A 21,789-nucleotide genomic window follows, 5' to 3' on the forward strand; every position below is an offset into this window, starting at 1 on the left:
GTGATGTGTAAAATTACAGTGATAAATGATCAAATCCAAATAAAAAACATGCACATTAGTAAGATCCTTGGGCCAGATTCACAAAAGAGATACGACGGCGTATCTCCTGATAAGCCGTCGTATCTCTGTGATCCGCCCGTCGTAACTATGCGCCTGATTCATAGAATCACTTATGCATAGATAGCCCTAAGATCCGACAGGTGTAATTGACTTACACCGTCGGATCTTAAGATGCAATTCTAGGCCGGCCGCTAGGTGGCGATTCCATTGCGGTCGGCGTAGAATATGCAAATGACCAGTTACGGCGATCCACGAAGATACGCGCGTTCGTCGCAATCTCTTACGTCGTCGCTAGTCGGTTTTTCCCGTCGCAAACGTAGGCCTGCTTTTTCATGGCTTATCTTTAGAACAGCCATGTTAAAGTATGGCCGTCGTTCCCGCGTCGAATTTAAATTTTTTTTTTTGCGTAAGACGTCCGGGAATACGAAACGACGTAACGCACGTCGCCGTTCAAAAAAAACGTTGGGGCGCCGTAATTTCGCGCAAAGTACATCGGGAAATTTCCTAACAGAGCATGCGCAGAATGTTCGGCGCGGGAACGCGCCTAATTTAAATGGTGCCCGCCCCATTTGAATTAGGCGGGCTTGCGCCGAGCGGATTTACGTTACACCGCCGCAAGTAAGAGCTTTGTGAATCAGGCACTTACGCTGTAAACCTTCGGCGGTGTAACGTAAAAGGGATACTTTACGCCGCCTCTGCGCAACGTAAATGTACCTGAATCTGGCCCCTTGTGCCAAAAATTGCTAGTGGTTCCAGTCCAAAATAATGTGCATAAAGTAAACTGACAAAGTGAAGGTATATTGATGAGTGAAAAATAAATACATATAAAAATTAAAATATAAAAAATGAGAATATAATAAGAAAGTGCTTTGTGCTGATGTGAACTTCTAGTTCTGTAATTCACACAGTGATCCACTCAAGCTGTGCTCCTATGTGAACCACACTCACCGGATCTTTAAGCCCTCTTGGGGTTGTCAGCGTGTATGCCACTGTGCAGCACTCTGGCAATGCTGTGCTCCTGGTGGTTCTCCTTCTATAAAGAGATGTCTGTTCTATCCCAGTCAATGTCACTTGGTATATTATCTATATATATATAACTCAACGTGTGTGTGTATGTATGTATGTATGTATGTATGTATGTATGTATGTTCCAGCATCACATCTAAACGGCTAAAGATATTAACATGAAACTTGGCACACATGTTACTTATATGTCAGCAACAAACATAGGATAGGTGGTTTAACCCTTACCCACCCCCATTTGCCATGGTCAGGGTTTTCCTTTAAAGTCCCATTCAACTCTATGGGAAATACATGTTACTTCATAACTTCCAAACGGCTGTAGATATTTCGATAACACTTGGTCACATGTTACTTATATGTCCACTTAAACTATAGGATAGTTAATTTATCCCTTAACTACCCCCATTTGTGAGGGTCGGGGTTTTTGTTTAAAGTCCCATGCAAATCAATGGGAAATGTATGTTCCCACATAACTTCTGTACGCCTGGAGATATTTCAATAATACCTGGTACACATATTACTTATATGCCAAATAAAAATATATGACAGTTAAATTAACCCTTACCTACACCCTTATATAAAAGATGGGTATATTTATATTACTATGATTTTCCTCCCCAAAAGATTAAGATAGGAAGACCGGGCAACGCTGGGTATTCAGCTAGTATATATATATATATATATATATATATATATATATATATATATATATATATATGTGTAGCCCCTCTGGGTACAGGGAGGTCTGGGTTCTTTATATATATTGTGACCAGAGGTGGATCTGATATATTGCTTTGGAAAAGATTAGTGAACTGTGTGGGTGTGCACCTTTATACAGATTAAAATGGTGTGAAAAATGGGGTCAGTCAGATTTTCGCTTCAATCAGGTAGCTGCCACATGAGGCTACTTTTATATATATATAATATACCAAGTGACATTGACTGGAATAGAACAGACGTCTCTTTATAGAAGGAGCACAGCAGGACGTACCATTGCCAGAGTGCTGCACAGTGGCATACACTGTGAACGCGAATAACCCCAAGAGGGGGTAAAAATCCGGTGAGTGCGGTTTACATAGGAGCACAGCTTGTGTGGATCACTGTGTGAATTACAGAACTAGAAGTTCACATCAGCACGAAGCACTTTCTTATTATATTCTCATTTTTAATTTTTATATTTATATTTATATATATTTTTCACTCATCAATATACCTTCACTTTATCAGTTTACTTTATGCACATTATTTTGGACTGGAACCACTAGCATTTTTTGGTACAAGGATCTTACTAATGTGCATGTTTTTTATTTGGATTTGATCATTTATCACTGTGATTTTACTCATCACACACAGGAGTTTCCCACACAAATAGGGTATACCCATCATATTAGCACAGCACTTTTTTTTTTAAACAAGCTAGCGCCATTTCTACCCTTTCTCTTCATAGATCTGAATGGGCCTAAAAAAAATAACTTCAATTAGAATAGACTATAAAAGCAAAACGTTTTATGATTTTATGGTGGGGAAAGAGCAGAAGTGGTTAAAGAGAGGTCCAAGTAGTTGATCACATGGATTGCTAGTTGGAAATATATCCAAGTAATATCTAAAATGTAACTGTTCTTGAACTGTGTGTTCGTAGAAAACAGTTCAGTAATGAGCTTAAACTCCTGCATTCACGTTTAGCTGCAAGCAATAGGGTGGTTATCCGTCTGGAGGCATGCCAAGATTCCAAATGAATTCTAACACCTCTATAGTGAAATTGAAATGATATGCTTCAGCTTCAGCAGAGCAAACCAGCCAGGTACATTTTATTAAGAAGCAGCTTAACATTTACTAATAGGAAGAATAGCTGAAGCATGGGAATTTTCCTTTTTATGACTTTTATTTTTAAGTTAAACTCTATAAGATTTCAGCAAGAATCATCTACAATACATTCACAAGTTATGCATCCTTCTTATATTACATTTCATGAAATTGCATTGAATAATTTGTAGCACAGTTATGCCTTCTACATACATTTAAAGTATCTGACTACTCAAAAGTAATAGTTCAGATGCCAGCAAGTTTAATTGTGCAACTGTTTTTAAATTTCTCAAGGATAAGTACTAAGGGCCAGATTCACAGAGGAGATACGACGGTGTATCTCCTGATACACCGTCGTATCTATGCGGCTGATACATAGAATCAGTTCCGCATAGATAGCCCTAAGATCCGACAGGTGTAATTGACTTACACCATCGGATCTTAGGATGCAATACTTCTTAATTTTTTTTTTCCCGGCGTAAGTACGTTACGCACATCGCGATTCACAAACACGTGGGGCCGCCGTAAGTTCGCGCAAAGCACGTCGGGAAAATTGCTAACGGAGCATGCGCAGAACATCCGGCGCGGGAGCGCGCCTAATTTAAATGGTACCCGCCCCATTTGAATTGGGCGGGCTTGCGCCGGACGACTTTACGCTACACCGCCGAAAGTTTCCAGGTAAGTGCTTTGAGGATCAGGCAAGCTACGTTACGTTACGTTACACCGCCGCAAGTTTTTAGTGTAAGTACACTGAAAACTTGCGGCGGTGTAACGTAAATGGGTTACGTTACACGGCCGCAAATTTTCGTGAATCTAGCGTAACGACGGGAAAAACCTTTGTGGATCGCCGTAACTGCTAATTTGCATACCCGACGCTGGAATACGATGCAAACTCCCCCCAGCGGCGGCCTAAGTATTGCATCCTAAGATCCGACGGTGTAAGTCGCGAACTTACGGCGGCCCGACGTGTTTGTGAATCGCGACGTGCGTAACGTACTTACGCCAGGAAAAAAAATTCAAAAGCGACGCGGGAACAACGGGCATACTTTATCATGGTGGAGTAATTTTACACCATGTTAAAGCACACCTAACTTTGCGACGGGAAAAAAGACTTGCGCCGACGTAACGACGGGAAAAACCTTTGTGGATTGCCGTAACTGCTAATTTGCATACCCGACGCTGGAATACGACGCAAACTCCCCCCAGCGGCGGCCGATGTATTGCATCCTAAGATCCGACGGTGTAAGTCAATTACACCTGTCGGATCTTAGGGCTATCTATGCGGAACTGATTCTATGAATCAGCCGCATAGATACGACAGGAGATACGACGGTGTATCAGGAGAAACGCCGTCGTATCTCCTCTGTGAATCTGGCCCTAAAAGTGGAAGGAAAGCCTAACTATACCTATTCTTAAAGATGTTCCCTCTCCCCTCCTCCTACCTATTCTGCATAACCTGTATAAAAAAAAATCCCCGTGTTTAATCTGCTCTGGTTCAGTCATGTGATCCTTGCAGCTTCAGCTTTCCTGTGTCAGTGAGTGGCTGCTGCAGGGGAGAGGGAACACCAACAAGTCTGGGCCATGGGAGCCTATTGACGTTACAGTTCCCAGGAATTCACAGTCACTGTCAAGCACTCCCCTTATTAAGGGAAGTTAGAGCTGGGTAATAATGTGACCTGATTAAAAAAGGTAGATGTGAAGATCTTTTCTATACAGGAAATGTATAATGGGTAGATGGTAGACATGTGCATACAATTTCATCCGAATGCATTTTCGTCTGAATTTCTGGGATTTTTGCGTTCGTTTTAACAAACGATACTGAACGTGCAAAATACGAAATCCGAAAGATCCGACATAAAAAATGCTTTATTTTCATTTTGTTGCGTTAACAGTTCGACATGACGGTGACAATAGAGATCTGTGTCTATCAAACCTGCGGTTGAATGTTCTTAACCGAACTCTATTAGTCCAAGATTATTCGACATAGAGAGAAAAGATTCGACATTATAGAGACATGAAGATTCGACGAAGCAGCTAAAAACATATGATTGCCGCAAGCAGACATTCATGGTCAAATGCTCAGCCCATAGGCTATATAAGAATTCTAATGTTGATTGACTAGTAATAATAAATATAATTATTACTAGTCATACAACATTAGAATTCTACTATAGCTTGTGGGCGGAGCATTCAACCGGAAATGTACGATTGCGGCATCATACAGTTTAGCTGCTCCGTTGAATCTACTTAGAACAATCGACAGACACCATAAGCCTTCAATTGACAGATTCGACCTTAATTCGGATTTTTGGACGAATGCATTTTTTAACGAAGCAAAAATAAATAAAAACAAATTTCGGGAGTAACTAAATAAATGTATTTTTCGGACGAAACCAAAATTCCGAAACAAAATATTTCAGTGTGCACGTCTAGTAGAAGGGAACATTTTTAAGAATAGTTAGTGTTAGACGTTACCACCACTTTAAGTTCACAAGCCCGCATACCTATTACCTCATCTTTTATTCCCAGCTAAATGGTATAAAAAAATCGGCCATGTTTGGCCAGTTCCCCTGCCCAAACCCCTTACTGATGTTTTAAGCAAATGTCAGGCAGGGATCTCGTTTTGCTGCAGTATCACTACCACCGATAAATGACAGACTACTGGCTGGCTTTGTGACCGCATTTGGCTGATGACACAAATCCCCCAGGTAGTTTGTTGACATACAGGAGCAAGCAGGAGATCTGGTATTTTGTGGTGGAAGTACGGGGGGTTAACATTGGTAAGCTGTGGGTCATCCTTGTGGTAGGTTGTTGGGATTGATGAGGGTCTACGTTGCTGAACAATGTGATTGATGAGGGATTTACAACAGAAGCACGGTTAACTTTTTTTTCAAAAAAATGAACTTTTCTTGGTCTTGGTATATTTATTCATTACTTTTCTTCTTTGGAAATGAATAATTAGTACCCTAATTATTAGTACCCTACCTAGATGAAACGGCTGTGGTAACTACTAGGGCAGTGAAACTGATCAAATCAACTGGGTCAAATAATAATAGAAAGCCTGAAAACATGACCTGTTGGTGCGTCTTGTGGACTGGAGTTGAGAAACACTGATGTTCCCTTATTTACATGCAACAGGGCATCACCATAGCTCCCAACTGTCCCTGATTTCGAGGGACTGTCCCTGATTTGGAGCAATGTCCCTCTGTCCCTCAGTAGACTGAAGAGAAGAATATGGACAGCCGCACTCCGGAATAACTTAAAATAAAGTTGTCTTTATTTTCCACTGAACATGCAATATCACAGCAATCACAAAGACAGGACAGCCGACGCGTTTCGCACTCAAGGTTAGTGCTTAATCATGGCTGAAGAATGGTTCAAATGCAGTAAACTTTATACTAAAAAAAGTACAAACATGTGATAATAATTAACCTATGGCAACATGCAATCAATTAGAGCACGGTACACTCCCAAACTCAAAACAGCTGAGTGAAGTCATGTGTATGAAAACCCACATCCCCCCCCCCCCATTCCTTATATAACCCCACCAAATGCATGTAGATACATTTCCAAAACTTGGTTATATCCACACCTTAATAGAAGGTAAATGAAAAAGTGAATATGAGAAAAATTATTAGGTGAATATAAAAAGAATATATATATATATATATATATATATATATATATATATATATATATATATATATATATATATATATATATATATATATATATATATATATATATATATATAAATATCCTATATCATGTTATACCGTATATGTATCTATTTATTTGTCCAAAAAGAAGACTTTGTGGTAACCGAATTTTAATGGTAATAAAAAAGTGATGCATCCATATAGTGACACCTGAAACAGCTCATGTGAATATAAGTGATGTAACCTAGGATATAAATATAAATCCTAAAAATCTGAAATGTGGTGTGAAATATAGAATGACTAATACACAAGTGTAGATAATCTAAATAGGTATATGAAGACAAAACAAAAATTTGATAATTGAATAGTGAAAATAATAATAATAGATCGCTATGCATGGAATTGTGAGAAAAATTAATATTGTAATTATAATAATAAAAATGTAGAGAGATAGGTCTCTCATTTAAAAATAATAATTACTATTAAATTGTGTGAACATGAATGAGTATGCATGTCTAAATAGAAACATGTGTATAGATGCGTTGGTGAATGTACTGACATGTTCGTGAAAATTCCTCATAATGTCTAAAAAAGAGAAACCTGCATAGTGCATATTGGTATATATGAAAAACTATAAAAATGAAAATACAGATACAGACGATTTGAACTGTAAAAATAAATCGTACGGAGACCTCCTGCACTTAATCCAAGATGCAACACAACAAAAGTAAATCAATTATTGCAACAGGAATAAGGTGTGAGTGCATATTAACTGACAGAGCATGTAACAATTGCTGCTGAGGTTAAAATCTATATTAATATTTTAGGAAAGAAATTTTATATAAGTTGAGATAGCATGTATGTGTGGATAGGGGCCCCGACCTGACGGGAACCCAATGCCACACATGAGCCGATAGGATCGGGCACTCGAAAACAAGTAAAACCAATGTTGTATGGTGTACTAACACATTAGTATTTGTGGGGAAAAAAGGACGCCAATTTTGACGCCAATTTTGTTTGGGAACCACGTCGCACGACCGCGCAATTGTCTGTTAAAGCGACGCAGTGCCGAATCACAAAACCTGGCCTGGGCATTTAGCTGCCTAAAGGTCCGGGGCTTAAGTGGTTAAGAAAACAGTAGTTATTATTTGTAATTTGGTAAAAAAACAAAAAACAATTGGGCTGCTCAGTCTAAAATGTCCGGGCCTATTTTTTGTCCCAGTCCGGGCCTGCTTCCCTAATACAAAAGGAAACCTTCACCAGTGCCCATCTTAGATTAGACTTTATTACCAAATTAAATGTGGAAGTTTCTGTTGCCGACTTCCTTTTGCGAACTCCAATTACCTGTTTTTCTTTGTCTTCCATAATTTGAGTTGCTGAAATGAAACCAGCATGCAGGTGAAATTGGAACCCTTGATAAACATTATAGCTCCAGGTCAGCAATACTTCGTATTAAGGCTAGGTCAGACGCCAGTAGATTTAAATTAAAATTAAAGGCAAAACTTTTTTTTCCAAGTGTGGATAGAGTAGAGGGGTTTTTATTGCTCTTTGTGCCCTCATTCGGGTGATTCACATCTCCATCATTCACATCATGTTTATTATTATCAAGTTAAAGCAAAATAAAATCTCAAATTTATGGCTGTCCCCAGAAAAGTAATACAGTGGAACCTTGAATTACAAACATAATCCGTTCCAGGAGAATGCTCGTAATCCAAAGTACCTGCATATCAAAGCGAGTTTCCCCATTCATGTCAATAGAAACAAAAATAATTTGTTCCGCATTGACTTCAATGGCATGCAATACAGCATGCGGCCAGAGGCGGGGGGTGCTGGAGAGCCTCGGAAACAGCCAAAAAGGCCCGAGGACACCTCGGCTGACCTTGACAAACCTCAGAAAGGCTCAGGAACTGAGTATTTTCTGGGTCAATCGGCTCTGGCGCCCCCACCTCAGGGCAAACGCGGTACTGCACACTGCTTTGGCCTGAATCCTGCTCTTCTTGCGAGACAACACTCGCAAACCGAGTTAGGAGTTTTCAAAATACAGTGCTCGCATTGCGAAATGCTCGTTTAACCGCGTTACTCACAATCCAAGGTTCCACTGTAGAAGAGACATTTTCCAAAGGGGATACTAGTTCTGTTGACCTGGGGGTCCCCAAGAGATTACCTTAATTTGCATGCATTTCCTCTTACTTCCTGTATTGGCTTTGGGACAGGAAGTGAAGGTTAATCTCTACAATGGGACATAGATGGCAAAAATAAACCTTGCAGGGGTTATACCCCCCTCCCCCTCACTTCTCCTCTTGCTCCATCCAAAAATGTAAAAAAAAAGTTTTGCCTAAAGTTCTACTTTAACATTTTTAGAAGGAAAGATCAACAATGGCAGCCAACCTACATGTTGGCACAGGTTCCTATTGAATTGTATTTTGCTTACATTATGGGGGATGCAACAGGAGGAGAAAAAAACACCTAAAACTCAGAGGAAGATGGGAGCTTAGGCTGGAGCTATGACACTTGACAGAGTCTAATCAATCCCAGGAGAAGATAAAATACGACTTAAAAAGCTAGTCCCAGCATTCCACAGTTAATATGTTGTTTAAAAGAAAACAACATCATTTTAGTACAATGTGACTACGGTTGAAATTTCTGATTCCATCTTTTGGTTGCCAACATCAGTTGCAGGTTAGAACATGCAAGTTAACAGGCGACAAGTTCTGACATCACATCTTCCCTATCTGCCACTCAGGGCCGGATTAACATAGGGGCTGTTGGAGCTGCAGCTCCAGGTCCCTTTCTCAAGATAGGCCCATTTGCCCAAAAAAAAAAAAAAAAATCACAAAATAAATAAATCGACTTCGAGGATTGCAGCTCGGCGACCAGGGGTCACAGAGACCTCACATTTGGGGGATATGTAGCCAAAGACCTACCCCGCCAGTGGTCATAAGTGGGGGCTGCCATCGTGTATGGTTCCAGAGATACGGACGCTTGTGCAGCATGTCAGAAGCTACATACAGAGCGGCCAATATAAATACAAGCTGACACACTGCAGCAGCAGACTGAGAGGATGAGATCACAGGGCTTATAATAATTATTTGTCTATTACTTATGGTAATTAACCCCTTGCCACCCAGGCCAATTCTGACACTTCTCTCCTACATGTAAAAATCATCATTTGTTTTTTGCTAGAAAATTACTCAGAACCCTCAAACATTATATATATATAGTTTTAGCAGGCACCCTAGGAAAGAAACGGTTTCATTCATAAAAAAAAAAAAACTCTAAAGTTAGCACGATTTTTTTTGTATACCAAGCGAAGCTTTAAATTTTACAGGTTACATGTTTAGAGTTACAGAGGAGGTCTAGTGCCAGAATTATTGCTCTCGCTCGAACAATCGTGGCGTATGTAACCTGTGTGTATCTGGCTCTGATACTAGCCAGTGCCTACCCAGCCACTGACTGGTATCTCTCCCCAGCCTGTCCCCACACACCCTCTCACCTAATGACCTGTGTATTGGGGAATCACTCCTGCAGTGTTATTGTGTTCTGCCTGTGAATAAAATTATCAGTGTTGCTAACTATAGCTGGCAGCACTGATTGTTTTGGGAAAAACCTGACAGGCTGGTTGTACTTAAGTCAGATAATAGATTGGCTTGTGTAAAACCAGCTAGCCCATACATAAATAGACTATGACTGGTCTCTGCTTAATTGGCATAATTTCAATCCATATATGGCCCGCTTAACCACTACGCAGACCCTAAACATCCTTCCACAAACCTTTACATTTTTCCTTCCCAGGTTCCTTCATCCTCCTCTCCTGTACATAGTGCCCACTGTCATACTCTCCACACTTCTCTCCTGTACATACCACCCTCTTTCATACCCCCACACTCCTCTCCTGTACATACTGCTCACTGTTATACCCTTCAAACTCCTCTCCTGTACATAGTGCCTTCTGCCATACCCTCCACACTTCTGTACAAACTGTAACCCAACCTTACCATTCACACTCCTCTTCTGTACATACTGCCAACTATCTTTATCTTCACATTCCTCTCCTGTTCATACCGCCCCCATCATACCCTCCACACCCCTTTCCTGTACATACTGCTCACTGTCATACTCTCCACACTCCTCTCCTGTACATATTGACCACTTTCATACCACCCTCTGTCATACCCCCACACTCCTCTCCTGTACATACTGCCCACTGTTATACCCTTCAAACGCCTCTCCTGTACATAGTGCCTTCTGCCATACCCTCCACACTCCTCTCCTGTACGTAGTGCCTTCTGCCATACCCTTCGCACTCCTCTCCTGTACATAGTGCCCACTGTTAGACCCTCCACATTCCTCTTTATTAACTGCACATACTTCCCAGTTTAATACCGTCCATGCTCCACCCCTATGTCTCTTACCCACAAAAATTGTTCTTTAAAATTATACTGAATATCCTCAATGTTACCAGCTCTAGAATGGGCACACTTTTGTTAGTTCAACTAAAGGAAATCTTCTCAGTCCTTATATTTGTTCTGTCCCATACTACTGTGATGTATAGAGGAACATAGGGGATCTCAGCTACTCTAAATATAGCATTAGTAAAAAAAAGTGTGCCTTAAAATGTTTTTTTTAAATGTTGACAACTATGCACTTAGGCACTGCCCAAGGGGCACCGGGTCAGTAAGGGGCCCCATGAGAGGCTCCTGGGATCCTGTGATAATAAAGCGGTAGTAAACTTTGCCAACATTACTACTTTTTAGAGGCCCTGAGGTAGCTTATGCCACAATGTATAAGTATGCACAGAATATTAGCACATTAGGCTACACTTAAATTGTCGGACTGAGCCCTCCAGTGCTGCGCTGTGATCAATTTGGCGGGTCCCGGCGCTTTCACCTTCACCCCGTCTTCCTTCTGGGCTCTGTGCCTTCGGTCACTTGCCTTGGGTGGGCTGCGTTGATGCTATTCCCACGCATGCTCATGCGCATCCTCGCTCTCGCTCATCCCCCCTCCCTTACCCCTCACCCCTCTCTCACTGTCCCTTTCTCATCCTCCCTCTCTTTAATTTAATTTGCTGTAACAAAAAATAGTTTGCATATTTATTTATCTATGATTTATAAAAGGCCCACCAAAATCCTCAGCACCAGGCCCACGATGTTCTTAATCTGGCCCTGCTGCCACTACCTGTCTTGCAAATTCTAAGCATCTGCCCAATTACTAGAAGTTTTCTCAATACGTCTATGGTGCTGGAACAGCAAGTAGCTTGACCATTATTTGTCCTTTTCTGTTAGTCATACAGGCGTGTAAACCTCTAATTGACTTGAATGAGTTTATTGTAAGGATTAGAATACTGTCAAATGTTCACTGAGATAGAAAGTGACATGGCATGTCTGTACACTGGTAGCACAGGGCACAATGACAAAGAAGGCTTGTAAATAAAAATACTGGCCTGGAGGAAAGAGAGTGACTTGTATTCAGGACAACAGATATGTGCATAACCACACTCTCAGAATATATTCCCAGAATACCAGCAGTATGCGGCTGAACAGCACAGCTTCTGAGATTTGCCTGGGAATACCGATTTATTGCGCGATATAGTATTAGAAGTATAAATACTACACAAAATATTAAAGCTCAATTAAAGAGACAAACTATTGCAGTTCTTTAAAAAAGAATGCATTAATAAATGTATTTTTTTTTAAATAAAATCAGTGTAAGTACCTACTAGGGATGAACACCCCCCGGTTCAGTTCACACCAGAACATGCGAACAGACAATTTGTGTGAACATGTGAACTCCATTAAAGTCTATGGGACATGAACGTGAAAAATCAAAAGTGCTCATTCTTAAAGACTCATATTCAAGTTATTGCCATAAAAAAAAGTGTATGGGGACCCGGGTCCTGCCCCAGGGGACATGTATCAATGATTTTTTTTATTTGCTCACGGCTGTAATGCATTGTCGAATCCCGGCAAAAATAAAATAAAAATCAACGAAAAAAAAACTGTGTGGGTTCCCCACCCCAGTCTATTAGCAGGCCCTTTGGGCCTGGTATGGCTACTAGTAAGGGGAACCCCACGCCAAAATGAAAAAAGATGGCATGGGGTCCCCCCAAAATCCATACCAGGCCCTTCAGGTCTGGTGTGGATTTTAAGGGGAACCCCCCCACCAAAATGTAAAATAAAAATGGCGTGGGGTCCCCCCAAAATCCATACCAGGCCCTTATCCATACTAGACTGTAAATATATAACAATATAATAATACATTGCCTGCATGCCTCCAACTTAGCTGCCTAACCTCTCTTCATTCATCACACTATACTGCCGCCATGTAAGCAGCAGCCATATATAGTATGGGGTGTGGACTTGCCCCCCTGAGCCATGATTGGCCAAAGGCACCCTGCCTTTGGCCAATTATGGCTCTCTCAGCAGAGCACGCTGTGATTGGCCAAAGCATGCAGGTCAGATGCATGCTTTGGCCAATCATCATACAGCAATGCACTGCGATATGGTTCAGTTCGTTTTAGAACAAACGAACACTCGATGATCGAGTCAAATGTAACCCGCGGGCTCATCTCCGGTACCTACATTTAACCTGGACTAGCAGTCCCTGTACATCAGGGCTTTATTGCGAGATGAAGAAGCGGTACCAGGAGTCAGTGCATGTGCCGACAAGAAGCATGCCATCAATGACAGAAAAGAGGATGAGAGAGAGTGAAAGGCTGGGGCTAAGAGCAAATGGATTAACTGAAGCTGGCATTTAGGCTCATGCACACTTAGACCGAACGTTTATCTGCGTTTTTTTTTTTTACGTCTGAAAAATGCCACTCAAAACCCACTAGTTTTGGGGGGGTTTTTACAGCCAAAAAACATCCCAGCCAAAAACAGTTGATAACAGCCTATGTGTGCATGGACACATAGGATAACATGCTGGGGAGTTTATGGACTAAAAGGTCTGAAGCCTAAAACAGCAGCTGTAAAAATGTTCAAAAACGTCCATTGTGCATGAGGCCTTACAGTGGGGACATCTAGTGACAAAAAGAGAGTACTGCATTAAAGTCAAATATTGCAGCAAAAGCTGGCTTTTTTTATAGTTTATTGGAGTTCTGCTTTAAGAGTGCCTCAATAGGATGACAAAACAGGGTTTCTGCCTTAGACTAGCCCTTTGAAAGAAAAAAAAAAAAAGATTTTATCTCTCTCTCTATATCTATACACACACTATATATATATATATATATATATATATATATATCCCTAAATACTAATTGTTCCTAGAATTGGGTGGATTTAGCCTTTGTTCTCCATTTCGTGTATACCTATCCTACAAGCGGTCAGTGGAAATATATTAACATTTATTCTGAAAAAAAAAAAATATGCTTTTTTTTAAGAAAATCTATCTTAAAGCATAAAAATTTACCATTTGGATAAAGGAAGATATTCACATTAAAATCTAAAAAAACAAACAAACGAGAAAAAAAAAATGTTCTCTAAACAGTACCTGACCATTGTGTTTCTGGATGGATCAGGCGATAATAGAAATATTTTAACAACACGGTCATGCTTTCAGGAAAACACCAGGACCTGAAATAACTAACTGTTTTTGGAACCTGCTGCCAGGATTTATGGGACTTTACTAAACTTTCTCTTCTTTGTCCATTTACAGAAACTGAAACAATGGGAAAAGCACCCATAACGGATGTTACATTTTGAAAATAGAAGCAGCCACCGAAATACATTTCAAAACATCTGAAAGAGACCTATTTTAATCTCACATTGTTTATTTTTACTCCAATCCAAAGTGTTGGTGAATTGCTATTGTAGTAACACAGCAGAATACATTGTTTGTAATGTGTTACATATTTAACTAACTCCACAACAATGTTTAAACTCTGCATTTGTTACAATATTCATTTAAATGAATGAAAATTCTATTTTGCACCAAGTTATTTTTAAGTATCTGTAGTTTTTCTCTTACATTTTAGTCAATCTCTGCCAGGGGAGGACTTAGGGATGAAACTCAACCAACCTGTGCGGGTTTCCTCTGGATACCCCTGTTTCCTTCCACACTTGAAAGACATGTTGGTAGGTTAATTGGCTCCTGTCTAAATTGGCCCTAGTATGTGTATGTATGAATGTGAGTTAGGGACCTTAAGATTGTAAGCTTCCTTCAGGGTAGGGACTGATGTGAATGTACAATGCTGCATAAATCGAGTAGCTGCAGTAAATAAAAACTAGCCTGTTCCATCATAGGGATAGGTTTTCATGGGCTGAATAAAGTATACCATGCAAGGTGCACAATGATTCCACATTGATTGGTGGTCATGGTGAAAGCCCAACTGAACTTTCATTTTAACCACTTGCTGACCGTCCACAGTATATCTACGTCATTTCTTTGAAGTTTATTACTGGGGTTATGGCAGCAACTAGCTGCCATAACCCAGGTATACTTTTTTACTGTGGGCGATTTGGCATCTGATAAAAGTGGTCCTGGTGGCAGAATTGCTACGGGACCACTTTTTAGAGGTGGTGGGATAGGTGCCCCTCCAGACACTTTCCGGGTCTAATCTATGCTCTTGGAGGACCAGAGTGACCTCCGACATCACTTGGTTCTCGGGCTTAAAGGGTTTGTAAACCTTTGTGTTTTTTCACCTTAATGCACCTTAAAACACCTTGCACTGTCAGCGCCCCTAGAGCCCACGTTTTACTTACTTGAGCCCTGAATTTCTATGGGCGCGATCCCGCGTCACTCTATCCACTGCTTCTTGGCTCTTCATTGGATAGATCGATAGCAGCACAGCCATTGGCTCCCGCTGCTGTCAATCAAATCCAATGATGCGGGCACCTGGGGCCGGGGCCGAGTCATACACTTTGCGGCTAAGGACGGCGACTGTATGACACGGGAGCATGCCGGCAAGGTAACCCCCTTGGAAGAGAACTTTTTCAGATGGGGTCATCTATTGCGGGGAAGAGTCGAAAGAGCCCCAGAACAGGAGGATCGGGGCCACTCTGTGCAAAACAAATTGTACAAGGGAGGCAAGTATGACATGTTTGTTCTTTAATTTTTTTGTTGTTTTAAAGTGAACCTTTAGTGTCACTTTAAGGAAATTATTATTATTTTATTTGTTTTGTATTTTAATTAGGTGACCTGTCATGCTTATTTCTAGTACAATGTTTAAATTCCTTGTAATAGGAATAAAAGTGATAAAAAAAATCAACTAAATAATAATAATAATAATAATAATAATAATAAAGAAAAAAAAAAGTTAAAGCGCCCCATCACTCCGTTCTCGCACACAGAAGCAAACACATAAGTCACGCCCGCATATGTAAATGGTGTTCAAAGCACACATGTGAGCCATCACCGTGATCGTTCGAGTGAGAGCAATAACTCTAGCACTAATACTCCACTAACCCTAAACAGATAACCTGTAAAATTCACATATGGAGATTTTTAAGTACAGCAGTTTGTCGCCATTCTATGAGCGGACGGGCCACTGCACATATAACACTCACTTTTTCACCCTGAAAATCATTTGCAAATAGTGTATGCACACTATTTGCAACCGATTTTCAGGGTGAAAAAGTGTTATACGCCAATACTGCAATTTGGGATGCCTTGGAGAGAATGGGGAGGGGTTGGGACGAGCACCTTCAGATTACATACAGCGATAATCTCCTATTTACTCAACGGCCTCTGTAATAGGAAGTCCCGTCTCCTGGGCCAGCATTGGACCAGTGTTTTGTCTATCATAGAAGCCGGTCCAGGAGACAGGAATTTGTATTAAAGAGGCCGCCGAGTAAACAGGAGATTCTCGCTGTATGTGATCTGACGGCGCTCATCCCACCCCCCTCCCTGAGATGGGAATTGATCAGGCTACATTATATGCAATGGGGAGGCTGCAGATGGGCATTAATCAAGTTGCATTGATGGGCGATTGTGAAGCTGCAGATGGGCAATAATCAAGCTGCATTGATGGGCAAATATGAGGCTACAGATGGGCATTGATCAAGCTAAATTGATGGGCAATTGTAAAGCTGCAGATGGGCATTGATCAAGCTGCATTGATGGGCAATTTTGAGGCTGCAGATCGGCACTGATAAGGCTGTATTGATGGGCACTGACCCTTATTTTGCTTCAAAGTTCTTTATTTAACATTTAAGTTTTTTTCCTGAAGTTCCCTCTTAAAATAAAGGGGCGGTACCTTCCAGGTGCCTTACAAAAGTTGTGAAAAGTCTTTTACAGCTTAGCTAAACACCAACCACAGCCTTATGGGAAAAGCCTGTTTGCTATTGGCATACTAAAAAGGGGGAAGAAAGTCCCCTCCAAATGGGCCAAACCTAGGACATCGTGATTGATTTAATTGATTTCTTGAATAGAAAAAAAATTCACAACGATATAATGAAAAGAGAGACTGACTAAATAACTTGCAGACAATTTTAAAAAGACAACGTTGTCATTATTAAAAGGGGGAAGTTCACAGCTGCGCATGTGTCACACATACAAGGCCCACATACAGACACACACACTGATCACTAGTAAGCTACAGAAGGGCAAGTGATGTATGTAGAGCTCCTATCCAAGGAGATCAAAGTAATAACAAATACGACTTCTGGTAACTAATGGAGTCAGGTGGCTACAAAAACCAAGGCTACAGGAGCCTTGTTGATTGTAAAACTATAGGTCTGGCTCAGACATCTGCAATAAGACCACTGCTTTCCCACAAAGAGTTTTCCTGGAGTTCAGCTTTAACTCATGGAACTGCTCTTTGTCATTCAACCCAGCAAAGCCTCATCATTCTGTAACCGTAATTTTCACTTTCCCGTTATTGTCTTTATTCCTGTATATCCTGTCTTTCATATCGTTTTCATTATTCGTCTTAACCTCTTATTTAAAGCTTTGTAAATATTTTGAAACAAAAATACTTTAAGACATTTACAATCCATCCAATACATAAATGTTCCAGGCAGGCAAAAACATGCGTGTAAAGCGATATCTATAGCCTCTTACCGCGTAATTAAGCAGCAGTCATGAACTATGCTTTCTTCAACAAAAATCCCCCTCTCCTCGTCACTTTCAATCAGTCGTCCATCATGAAGCCAGTAAATATCACTAGTGCTTTTCATGTATGTAGCAGTACAATGAAAGGGGAGGCGATCACCATGGAAAACAATCTGCTTCTGTGATGGAATTATCTGAAACAAGGGTATTGCCAATGGTCCATCTGATTAAAAAGAAAGGACTTGGATAAGTAAAATAGTCAGTCTATTAAGAAACATTGCTTTATGGATGATAAGCAACCTAGGGTTATACTGCCACTTAGAGGAGAGAAAGATACTAGGCACAATAAAACTAAAGGCCGGCCCCCTAGAAGCCCTAACTCTTCCCACTTTATACCTGCTCAGTTGCAGCAAGCAATACAAAAAGGATAGATGGCATACAAGGGAAGGGACCCAAGTCCCCCAATGGACTCGGAGAAAATTATTTTATGGCCGGTATAAACATCTTATTTTCTCTATCATACATTGAAGGATACAGCTTAATGATTAATAGGCAACCTAGGTACATCCAAAAGCAGCCCAGAGGAAGGAGTCCATCAAAACAACACAGCAGGGAAAGCCAGAGAACATCTTTTAGTACCCTTTGGAGTAGCAAACATGGCATCGGTCTGCCTAAAGGAAGCTGTGACTGAGCCTCACACCATTTAAAATGAGCCCTCCATGATAATTCTTGCAGGAAATAGACTTACAAGCTTTTGGCTTGGTCAGGATAAGAGAATCTACAATATCTGTGTCTCTCAGAATCTGAGTTGCAACAGCCAATCTGTTAAAGCCAGTCTTTGTTGGATCAACTCTGGCTGATCGGGTACAGACCAAAGAACATCAGATAAGAAAATAAGTGGGGTACCACACTTTTCAAGGAGAATCTGAAACTATGAGAATGACTGGTATGCCCTAATTTTTGATCCTTCAGTATAGATAAAGTAGAGGCAGAGGAAAGGCATAAATAAGAGCATACTGATTCCATGGCACTACCGAGGGCATATGCTGAATTCACCGGTGAGTGAGTCTCACATACTGGAGACAAAACTTTCCAGCTTCTTCTTGTTCTTGTGAACCGAGATTCTAGCAGATCTATCTCCTGTGTTCCCCAATGCAGACATATACCTTGGAACATTTCCTGATGGAGGGGACATTGCCCTGGATGCACAGACAATGTCTGGACATTGTCGGTTGGAAAATTTGCCTTCCATTTATCCACTCTGAAAATGTGCACCACAAAGAACACTGTAGCATGAGCTCTATCCAGGATAGAATAGATTCTACTTCCTGGTAGGATTCTAATGCCGCGTACACACCATCACTTTATGTGATGAAAAAAAATGAAGTTTTTAAAAACGTCACTTTAATTGACTGTGTGTGGGGGAAAACGTCGTTTTATGTCTTGTAAAAAACGACCAAAAAAAATTTGAAGCATGCTTCAATTTTATGTGTCGTTTTTCAAAAGTGCACTTTTTACTTCACAGAAATTGACCGTGTGTAGCAAAAAACGTTGTTTTCTAAGACGTTTTTTCATCCACGCATGCCCAGAAGCTACTTATGAAGCAAGCTTCAATGGTAAAACGTGGTGGAACGTAACCTCACTTTGCAAGATCATTGTGAGAAAACGATGGTGTGTAGGCAACTTCGTCTTTGAAAATTGAAGTTTCAAAAACGTCATTTTTTACTTCACAGAAAGTGTCGTTTTTTTTCATCACATAAAGTGATGGTGTGTACGCGGCATAAGGATTAGGTTCTATGAATGAACCTGATCCGGATGACCAGTCAGAAAGGGGATAACAGATATATTACTTGCAACTCCAGGATGTTGATTGTAAGTTCTACCATAGACCAAGAACAAGGAACAGACATATGGTCCTGGATTCCACAAAGAGGAAGAAGACATTAATTCTTCTTATATAGTAAGTACAAATGGATCGGTGTGAGGTGTCTGAGGACTAAAAGCCTTCATTTGGCTGGCTTTCAGTTTCTATGTAACAAATGCACATTTTCCCGGTAAAAAAATAACCGTAAGTTGCTTATTATCCATAAAGCTGCATCCCTTAATGCACAACAGAGACATTTTCTTTATTCAGCATTGTGTCTGGATTTTTAAAACACATGTGTAACTAAAATCTTTTTTGGGTTATGGATAGAGTAGGGAAGGATCCCGGTTTTTACTGCAGTCTGTGTCCTTAGTATACTAGGGAGATCCATGTGCTTTTTTTGTCTTGCTTACCTTTGTTACCAGGGCTGAAAGTGATGGGAAAACCAAAGTTTAACACCAGAACAGCAGTGGAGGGACTAAAAGGGGAACTCCCTGCCATTTGCAAAGATGTTTTCTTCCTGTAGTGTCTCTGCGATAGGAAGTGAACTCCCAAATTGGACACAGACAGCACCCAGTAAAAAACAAACTTAAGAGCTTTTAGACCTACACAACTCCATCCAAAACAAAAATGAAAAAAATATGATTTTTTGTACTCACCATAAAATCCATTTCTCTGAGTTCATGGACAGACACAGCAGCATCTTGACCTCAGGGCATTATCCTCCTTCTAGGAGATTGACTAGGCAGAAAAACAGCATGTTAAGTATGAAAACACATCACACAGTACAGTGCCTCCCAGGGGACGGTTCCCCCAGGTACATTCCCTTCTCCCTGCATCTGCAGCCTCAGTTCGTCAACAAGCAGTACAAAAGAAGGGATGGGTGCTGTGTCCATCCATGAACTCAGATAAATGGATTTTATGGTAAGTACAAAAATCCTATTTTTCTCTTCTGTTCATGGATGGACACAGCAGCATCTTGACCTTAGGGACGTCCCCAAGCAGTGTCAAAAAAATCGAGGGGTGGGAAAACACAGGAAACCAACTTCACCCCAAACAAACCAGAGCTCCTCAACGGAGGAACTGCAACCTCAAACAGCCGCCTGCAAAACCTTGTGGCCGAAGGAAACATCCGAAGATGCACTCACATTCACCTTGTAAAACTTTGAGAAGGTTTGGACTGATGACCAGGTCACCGCCTTGCACACCTGTAAAACAGAAGCTTGATAGCGGAAACCCAAGAGGCACCAATTAATTAATTGAATATAAAATGACAGTGTCCACTGTAAAAATTCTGTGCTGAATGGAATCCAAACATAAATCACAGGGGCTATTAGAAATCCTGTTGATCAGTGAAGTTCAAACAAAAAATGCAATTGAATAATTCTGAAATTCAAATCGTAGCACTGATGAAGAAAAACCACCACCGACAGAGATCACCATAAGGAATGCAGGCTTACCAGATGGCAAGCATAACCAGCTTGCGGCTGTAAACCCCAGCCCGGGCCTTTGATAGGGGACTGCAGTATACACCAATGGAAACAGGATCCTCAAAGCATAGACGTCACCAAGGATGGAAACCCGGAAAAAAAATAATGGGCTCACAATAGTGAAGTACCGTAGTGATCAGTATAAATTTAATGAATTAAAAGCACTTACAGGAGGAAATTCTCACAGAAGCATAGGATAAAAGTAATGAAGCCGGCCGGCTTTCACGAACGCCCGTCCACTCGGACCATCACGCCACACGTCAGCACGTCTCCTCTCCCGACGCGCGTTTCATCACACAAATGACGCCGTCTGGGGCGCTGATTTTTTTAGCCACTAGAGGATAAACACCCTTTCCAAAATGGCCGCCGACACGCCGCTCTGTTAAAAAGAGCCTCCGGGCTACAAGAAAATGGCCGCCGATGCCAAATAAAAGCGCCCGGCGCCGCCAAAATAGTGGCCGCGAGTGTACACACAAAAAAGCACCCAACAGCGAACACCTGGGACCCCCAGGCAGGCCCCCCCCACACACTGGCAACAACAGCACCCCCCGGAGAGCAGACACAGCCCCCAGTCTCAGGATGGAGCCCCCCCCCAGGTGGACCCCACACCTCACGGCTGACCCAGCCACCCAGAGCTTAGGGAAAGAGGGGGAGGACCCTCCATCGACCTCCCCAGGATTGCCCAGCCGCACCACCCTGCCAGAGCAAGGGGACGGCTACTTACCCGACCTGCGATGACCGGCTGAAGGCATCCCAGACAGAACCAACATCCACGCGGTTACGGCATGGCTGTCGGCCCAGCACATTGTGACACGGACATAGAGCCGGTCATATGTGTGCCCTGGAGCGTATAGCTCACTGGCCACCCCTGGAGCAACGGGGCATGTCGTGGACGGCCCAT

General features: G+C 41.4%; 1 protein-coding gene across 3 annotated transcripts in view; it reads right to left on the reverse strand.

The window, feature by feature from the left end:
- Positions 1-21,789, reverse strand: part of ADGRA1 (adhesion G protein-coupled receptor A1) — an 893,528-nt gene that overhangs the window by 682,252 nt on the left and 189,487 nt on the right. For all 3 annotated transcript variants that reach the window (XM_040361825.1, XM_040361824.1, XM_040361826.1), the window contains one exon: positions 17,544-17,757. In XM_040361825.1, the coding sequence (XP_040217759.1) occupies positions 17,544-17,757 (214 nt within the window). The remainder of the gene's footprint in view (positions 1-17,543; positions 17,758-21,789) is intronic.

This window comes from Rana temporaria, chromosome 8 (assembly GCF_905171775.1).
Source record: "Rana temporaria chromosome 8, aRanTem1.1, whole genome shotgun sequence".
In the NCBI taxonomy this organism is placed as follows: Eukaryota; Metazoa; Chordata; class Amphibia; order Anura; family Ranidae; genus Rana; species Rana temporaria.